The sequence below is a fragment of the Trichechus manatus genome, unplaced genomic scaffold (genome assembly GCF_000243295.1).
Source record: "Trichechus manatus latirostris isolate Lorelei unplaced genomic scaffold, TriManLat1.0 scaffold00244, whole genome shotgun sequence".
Classification (NCBI taxonomy): domain Eukaryota; kingdom Metazoa; phylum Chordata; class Mammalia; order Sirenia; family Trichechidae; genus Trichechus; species Trichechus manatus.
In genome coordinates this window covers 2,191,007-2,199,067 of record NW_004444180.1, presented here as the reverse complement: position 1 = coordinate 2,199,067, position 8,061 = coordinate 2,191,007, and the positions used below count along the sequence as shown (strand labels likewise).

At 58.3% G+C, this 8,061-nt stretch overlaps 1 protein-coding gene across 1 annotated transcript; it reads left to right on the top strand.

The window, feature by feature from the left end:
• Nucleotides 1–2,989: 2,989 nt before the first annotated feature.
• Nucleotides 2,990–4,758, top strand: LOC105755980 (insulin). Its single transcript, XM_012559409.1, has 2 exons — nucleotides 2,990–3,246; nucleotides 4,545–4,758. The coding sequence occupies exons 1-2, from the start codon at nucleotides 2,990–2,992 to the stop codon at nucleotides 4,756–4,758; spliced, it is 471 nt and encodes a 156-aa protein (XP_012414863.1).
• Nucleotides 4,759–8,061: the final 3,303 nt, after the last annotated feature.

The following is an 8,061-nucleotide window of genomic DNA, read 5'->3' as shown; positions in this document are numbered from 1 at the left end:
CCTTTTACCTGTAGGGCTGACCCCTCACCTGTAGGGCTGACCAGGGGTGGGTGGCTGGGCCACAAAGGACCCAGATGGTGCAGAGGTCGCGGGATTAAAGCCAGAGTGCTCAGGACAGGCAGTTACGGGTTACTTCCTCCTCTCCTCTAAACTCCCAAGCTTTGGTCAAAGTGGTCGGTTGTTTTTCTAATGGCGATATTTATCGGGAATAGTGAGTCAGCGGTAATGATTTATCAGAAAGCAAGGCTCTTTCTGAGGTTGTAGCTGCAACTTCTCCGAGTGGCCACAAGGTGACAGGCTCAGGCCAGATTTGAAAGCCCTGTTTCCCAGGTGGGGCAGCTTGGAGCTGGGGCAATGGGGAAGTTGAGAGCACAGTTCACCCACCCCTTGCGCACCTCAGGGACCCTACTTTAGAATGGAGTTGCCACATTCTGCCCAGAGCCTCTCAGTAATATATCTGATTTTATTTTAATACAAAATCACACAGTTACCCCCCATTCTCAGAAAAAACATATGCTTCAGGAAGACTTTTCAGGTTTATCTTGTGGCTCTGGGTACCCACCATGCCCCATTACCCACCCACCCCCACCTCCCACCCTCCGCGCAGTACATAGATACCCAAGGGGAGGAACTCCGTTAGCTTCCTCCAGTTCTGGAAGCCAGGAGGAGGCAGATAAGAAACTCAGATTCAAGCACAAAGGTGGAGAGCTCACCTGTGCCCGACTCCGCAGAGGGGGCCTCTCTCCCTGTAGGGGAAATGTCTCCGCTTTGCCCCCTTAGGACCCAGTAGGATGTCCCAAAGGCAGCACCTAAAACCTTTGGGCTGTGCCACTGAAATTCTAGACATGGCCACCAGGTGTCAGCAAGAGGCCGCTTAACAGCCAACTGGAGAAAAGCTGAAGCTGGAGACTTTAGGGGTTCACCCCAATTCTCTCCTGCATAAATGAGGATCTGACCAGAACCCAGGACAGGCTGACTCTCTCACAGGCCTAAGAGCTAGTAGGATAAGGAGAGATTTGCTGTCAGGTGGCCCTCATCCCTGCACCCCAACTTTTGTCCCTTTTGTGTTGCCTCTTCCCACCTTGTATACCCTCTAGGCCATGTGCCCCCCTCCCTTAAATGGTAAATCCCCTGTGAGCATTTGGAATGCAGGGCTGGGAGGCACAGGTCTCACACCCCGACTCACTGAACCCTGATATCTCTAGCCCTGCCTCAGTGGTACCATGGCTTAACTGGTCCCCCATGTGTCCTCCCCTCCTCTTGCATAAACATTGGGAGATCCTGGTGGAATAAAATAGCCCTGGGATAGAGCAAGCCCTTTCTGGGCCAGGCCGGAGGTGGGAATCCAGTCCAGGACAGAGCTTGGATCCAAAATACCCTGTTTTAGGGGCGGGAGGTGGGAGGATCCCAATCTGCAGGCTGCGGGTTGCTTCTTCAGCTCCTTGGCTTCCCACATCCTCAGTCATGGGAATGGGACTCTGCAAATACCCTGTTGTCTGGCTTGGGGTCAATGCCTCACTCTCCTTGGCCCTACCTACAGCTTGTGGAGTCCCAGCTGAGTCTCCCCAAAGGGCCCTGGCAGTAGCTCCTTGCAGTAGTCAGGCATGTTGAAGCAGACACCAGGGGGCAGCACATGGCTGCAGAACCTTCAAGCCACAGAGCCCCAAAGCACAGCCAAACCAGCAAGGAGCAAGTGGCTGCCTTATGCTGAAAACTGCAGGAGAACCCCACTGATGTGTCCCAGACCTAACTCAGGGCCATACGAGTGAGGCGTCCTGCCTCCTCTCCTCCCACAGGATCGGGTGGCTCTGGGCCATTTGGAGTCTTCTTCCAGGTATCCCAACCAGATCTGAGTCCCCTTCAAGTCTGACACTCTTCCCTGCTGAAAACTCCGTTCTCCCCCACCACCCTGTTCCTCCCAAGGAAGTTCAGGTGAGGAGATAATTAAGTCCCAACACAGGCTGGTAAGCTGGGTGAGGTAGACCCACAGAGGGTGGCACCAGGGCACGGGGACACAGAGTGGTTGGGGGCAGGCAGCCCTCTGGGAAGTGTGCATGGCTTTGTCCTTTAGTGAATCTTTGCTCTCCTGACTGCTTTCCCTGCAGGTTTAGCGGAAGAGGGCTCCATTACCCAGTGAGATTTACTTGGATCAGATGGTGTTTTTGTACGGCCCCTCCCTTAGCCACTGTCAGCTCTGAGTCTGCACCCCCACTGGAGTTTCAGTCAGGCTCAAAAGGCTGTGAACTCAGCTGGCCATCCTATCCAGGGGTGCCTGCAAACAGGACAGTTGCTGCCTGCTGCCTCCACTTGCAGCAGCAGTCTTAGCACCTAGCACCACGTGTATAATGCGGGGGGTCAGATCTGACGTGAGTAGTGAAGGAGAAAACTGCAGGCTTGAGTCCTGTCCCTGGAAGAAGCACTGTGTCTGGAAGAAGGAAGGGTTACACTGTACTGTGCTTCAGCTGCCCTGGGAGCACCTGGAGGGAGATTCTTCTGCCCACCCTTGAATCGCGCCTCCTCCCCTCTCACGCCCCCTCCCATTTTACCCGTGCCACGCCCACCAGCATTCCAGGGTATCAAGTAACTGCCAAGTGTCACTCAAATGGAGTCCTGCCCACTCCCCACTTCCGCTACCCAAGTCCCACCTCCTAGCTGGCAGGGACAGCTTCCGGCTTATGCCCATGCCCACAAATGCCTTTCTGCTGGGTCAGGGGTGGGCCAAACCCTCACCCCCCCCCCCAATGCACCGTGCCCAGGCGTGGGAAGGTGCCACAGCTACCAGCTCCAGCAGCACCAAGTTGGAACAAAGCCCCTTGAATTTGGAGGGGCTTGAGGGCTTACAAGAGAGAGCAGAAATTATTGAGGGAGAGGAGGAAAGGCGTGGAGGGGACGAGGAGGTGAGGCACAAAAGCCATAATTTCAGTTGGCACTTGGCAGGTGCCTTACTCGGTGGTGGAGAGGTGTTCCTGCTTCTAGTGGCTCCATTATCATGCACACCCTAAAAGTGCCCTTCATCATCTCTGCAGCCTCCTCCACCTCCACTTCCTCCTCCCCGTCCACCCGGCTGGAGGATCTGGGCACCACAGCCAGAACACCCCCTGCTTTGGCGGCGACTGCTAATATTGGCCCGACCAGCGGATCATCGACCGGGCAGTTTCAGCAGAGAGACTTGGGCACCAGTAACTCCCCTGTCCTCATTATCCACCGTCCGGGAGCAGCCGGGACTGCGCAGCGACTAGAATACAGGTAACTGGACTTCCCTCCTTTAAGCTGTACCCTCTGAGTGTGGGGGAAAACCTATATTCTGAGTGTTCAGAAGTAGGTGGGCTGGGAGCTTGCGGCAGCTGCCGGGGTCCCTCAGGCAGGCTCCCTAACAGTAGTCTTGATTTTGGAGGGGACAGAAGACACAGGTGGGAAGAGGGCTCTTCTATAGGGCTGCTCTATATATGGAGTGGAGAGGAGACTTTTGCAAGGAAAATAGGTTTTCCTTCACTAATCCACCAGCAAAATGGGAGGGGCAGGGGTGGAGGGTAAGGCTGCTCTTCCCAGCAGGCGTGCACAGCTGTTTTTGCAAATGTAAAAGGCAGGGTTTTTTTGTGTGTGAGAAGTTTCTTCTTGTTGCACACCCCCCTCATCCCAACCAAAGACAAACAGGAGACTGTACAGAGGGGCCAGGGGCCCAAGAGTCTGGAGGAGTTTTGTTTTTTTTTTTTATGCCATTTTAAAAGTAAAATTTCTTTCTCCTTGCTCCCTGCCCACCCCCACCCCCCACCAGTGTCCCACCAAGAAATTGCCCATGTGAGGAGAGGACAAAGGGGCAACGCCCTCATGATATCCCCTGCAGTGTTTTAAAAGTAAAGCTTCTTTCTCCTGACAGTGTACCCAGCTCGCCTTTGTGCCCCCCCACCCCAGTGCTGCCATCCCAGAACTGGGGCAAGGGCACTTTCTCAAGGGGCATATTCATTTGCGCTTTTCTTCTCTCCGCCATGCTGGATCCCAGGCTCCTCTACCCACCTAGCTGGGTGTGGTGGGAAGGGGCTCATTTCCACAGAGAAACCCAGTCACCACCACCCCCACCCCCTACCAGCTGCCTTCTCAGTGCAGAGCTGAGTCCTTTGGGTTTTGCCCCTATTCAAGGCAGGGTGTCGAGGAGTGGATGAAGAATTTTTATATTTTGTGCTGTGACCCCCAAGGCAAGTTGTTTGTGTGCATCAATTCCCCCTGCCCACACACACAGGCAGAAGTCCACCCCTAGCCAGGAAGGGGGCAGACATCCAACAGAGGGGTCTCCTTCCTCCCCACCCACGCATTTTCAGGCTTGGCTGCAGGGAAGCCCAGTTCTAGGCAAACCCCTTGTCACTTGGTCCCTCTGTTGGACTTTGAAAAAGGGAAAGCCAGGCAGCCATGGGGGCAGGAGAGGGGACACTGCCCACTCCCTGACAAGGTGACCGAAGAGCAGGGGAGGGGCAGGGGACCGGGGCTCCTGTGTAGTGGAGTTTGTTTTAGAAGAGATCATTTCATGGCCACCTTGTGCTTTTCCCAAGGGGCCGAAGAGTGACTGCTGAGCTGGTACAGGAGGAGCTGGGCACTAGACCCCAGCACCAGGGCCCCCCGGCTCACCCAGCCTGCCTGGCTCACCCCCCTGCCCAGCCTGCCCCCCAGCCTGAGCCCCAGCAGGCCAGAGCCTCCCGTGATCCCAGCCCTGAAGTGAGCTGCTGTGGCTTGTGGCCCCAGCGATCCCAGCGCTCGCAGAACTAAGGCCAGCAGCCAGCCCCAGAACCCGAGAGGTAAGTGTCCCTGGCACCACAGGCACGGTGGATGAGGCCCACTGTCACGTTCTCTTGTGTCAGGCTATGTACAGGGACCTGATGTCCTTTGGTCTTTGGAGCCTCTCAAGGTGGAGACACCCCCTTTATTAGGAGCGGGGCTCAGAGAGGCTGGGTGTGCTCAGTCACAGCTGGTGTCCAGTGCTCAGGTGGTCTCACTTCAGGTACTGCTCCCCCGGGGTGGGGCTTAGGTGTGGACAGAGCAGGCTCCCTGCGGTCTCTGCAGAACCCCCAAAGTCCTCTGAGAGGGGCTCCTGGAGGAGGGAAAAGGTCAAAGGGTGGGGAGCAGGGCAGAAGGGGAGGGCAGCCAGCCCATAGGGAGAAGGAAGGGGGGGTCCAAGTGAAGCCAGAATTTGAGAAGTGGGAGAGAGTGTGGGAGGGGAGGGAAAAACTCGTAAGTTGGGGAGGAATGGTGAGAGCAGGACCCTGTTCCTCCCGGCCCTGGGACCTCATCCCCTTTTCCTGACCTCTCTATATCCCCCTTTGTCAAAGCGGGGTAACAGCCCCAGCCCCTCTGGCTGTTCAGAACTGTGAAAAGCAAGTGAGGTGATGGTCAAATGAGGGAGAGGCATTCGAGTCTAAGGGGTTTTACAATTGTCATTGTCCCATTGTGTGAGGGCGGCTGGCGGGGCTTCCTGTGTGTCTGTGTGTGTGGGTGGCGGGGGGGGGGGGCTAGAAAGGCCCCTTGGCCAGAACCACCTCTTACTCCTCCAGAGCAAGCAAGCAAGCTCCTGGTGGTGGTGGCCCCCCTGGTTCACTGATCAGGTATTGCGGGAGAGAAAGATGGGTGAGGCTGAGCTGCCTGAGGGGCCTCGGGGTACTCTGGAGGTGGGGGTCAGCGGGTGGGTTTGTGTCCTTGGACCTGTGTCCAAGAACGATAGAGGCCACCCTGCACCCCTCGGCTAACCCTTAGAGCCTTCAGGGAGGGACATGCAGGTGACCCCCCACCCCAGGTCAGTCTGCCCACGCCAGAGAGGTCAGGAATGTTCTTTTAAAGGTATCTTAAATTGAGACCCTAAATCAAGTTGGGGTCAAATAGTAGCGGAGCCTCAATTCCTCCCCAGCTCCAGGGCGGCCCCCTTTTCCGGAGCCCCCAGCCCAGCCCAACCGTACATACTTTCGGCATTTGGTTTGGTTGGCGCGGACTTTATTGATCAGCCCTGCGGTGGTTTTGTGCCATGAGGTCTTGGCGGTTCCGGCCCTGTGTGTGGGTCCCTGGCGTGGCAGCGGCCAGGCAGACGCTGAGCGGTGTGTTCTCCAGGTTCGGAGCTGACGGTCCGCGCCTTCATGGCGGGCGCCCTGCAGGGGGCGAGGGAGGGGTGCTCAGGGGACCCTGGGAGGACGAGGCCGGTTTGTAAAATACCGGGCTGGGTCCCAGGGAGAGGGGGAGGAAGCTCGGAGCCAGAGCGGGGAGGAAGTAGGGGGATGAGAAGGGCAAGCGGGAGAACGTGCCGGGAGCCGCAGGTCGGTGCGCGCACGGGGTCGGGCTCTGTGGGGTGAGTCCGAATCTTCGAGGTGGCGTTTGTCCGCTTTGGAATTTGGGTTGGCGCGTCTGGAGAGACCAGCATTGCTGGAGTGGGTGGGGAAGGGCTGGGGGGAGGGTGGCGCTTGGGGCTGAAGTTTCTGCGCGGGAGGCTCTGGGCAGGGGAGACCCCTGCCCCATACAGGCCTCGGGCTGCTGGTGGGCCCCTCCCCACCGTGGGGGGCCGGAAGTCGGCGGGAAGTAGAGGACCGGGTGAGAACCCAGAGCTGGTCGGCGCTGAGGGTGGGGCGCGACCAAGCGCCTTTTGAGCCCTCGGGCGCCGGTTCGGCCCCAGTCTTGGGCCTGCCCCTGGGGCCTCTCTTTTGACTAAATAAGGCGAGGGTTCAGCGGGCAGCCCCGTGGGGGCGGGGAAGCGCGTGTGCCCCCCGACACGGCAGGCCCTGGCAGCCTCCCACCCTCCCAGGCTCCCGCTGACACCCAAGGTGTCCGCAGCCTTCTTCCTACCTTGAAAGGTCCCCGCACGTCTCCAAACGCTGCGTGGTGGGCTTCTCCTGGGCAGGTGACCTGTCTGTGGGGACAGAAAACAGAGGCAGCCTTCATACAGGTCACTGTGGGATTGCCCCCCAAGCGTTCCAAAGAGGGGGAAAGTCTACCACTGTGAATCAGGGCTCTCCCACGCCCATCCACCCCAGCCCGGGAAGAAGGGCCGGAGGACAGTGGAGAGGGCTGTGCTCACAGCCGCCAGGCACAGCCCTGGTTTCCTCTGCAGGGAGGGTCTGAAGTCCGCTCTGGTTCGCAGGGACCCCAGGTCCCACAAGCAGGCTGTTTGAATGCCCCCACCCCCAAATTTCTCAATTGCCAGAGTGGGGAGCAACATGGACACACCCAAGCCTTCTGCAGGGGGCTCCCTCTCCGCTTTCCTCCTCCAGGCCAGAAAGACAGGCTGTGGGGAGACTGCAGACGCCGACGGGGAACGGAAGGGGGGAAGCCACGGGTGGGGGAGCTGAGGCCAGATGTTCTTGGAAAGGGACGTGGGGTGATTGATGCGAACTGGAATTTGAAGGGGGAACATTCCCCACGTGCCTTGGGCTCTGGGGGTGAAAATGGACTGTCTTTCATGGGGGGGGGTCTTTCTGTCTTGCTAAGCTAATGTGAAGGAGATGCCTCAGTCCTGCCTGGCTCCTCACACCTGCCCCAGAGCATTAACCCCTGTCTGCCCAGGGTGCCCTGGTTGCCAGGCTGGGCTCTGCGGAGCCTCCCTCCTTCTAGTGAGGGTTGCTCTGTGGGCTGGCATTTGGGGCAAGCAATGCCCACTGTACTCGCTCCGAGGTCCCCACCTTCTGCTGCACCCCAGAAGTACCTCCTGTCTGGCAGCAACCCACCATACAGACCTTGGGGCCCACGCTCACCCAGAACCTTGCCCAGTTCCAGGGGGTGACCTTGCTCGCAGGCAGCTCCGCGCACGCCCCTCCAGCTCTTCTATTTGCCTTTATGAAACTGGACTTTCCCCCGCCGGGATGGGAGGCTTCCCGTGAAAATTCTCTTTGAAAAAACGAAAGGAGGCCCCTGACACCCCAGCCACCATGCGGTCCTGCGCCCCCACTTCCTCCCCCCATTTTTCTTTTCATTCCCATTCCTCTCCTCTTTCGCATTACCAAAACAAAAGTGGATTTCGCCTGCAGTTCGGGGGCCGGTGCAGTTCCGAAAGGCGCTCGCGGGACGCCGGGGCGGCCGGGGGGCGGCGGCCGGGGG

Bases quoted from the DNA above. Each gene is read 5' to 3' on its own strand.
- LOC105755980 (XM_012559409.1), top strand. From the start codon at position 2,990: ATGCACACCCTAAAAGTGCCCTTCATCATCTCTGCAGCCTCCTCCACC. The intron at 3,247-4,544 runs GTAACTGGACTT...GCTTTTCCCAAG, and splicing joins GCGCAGCGACTAGAATACAG to GGGCCGAAGAGTGACTGCTG.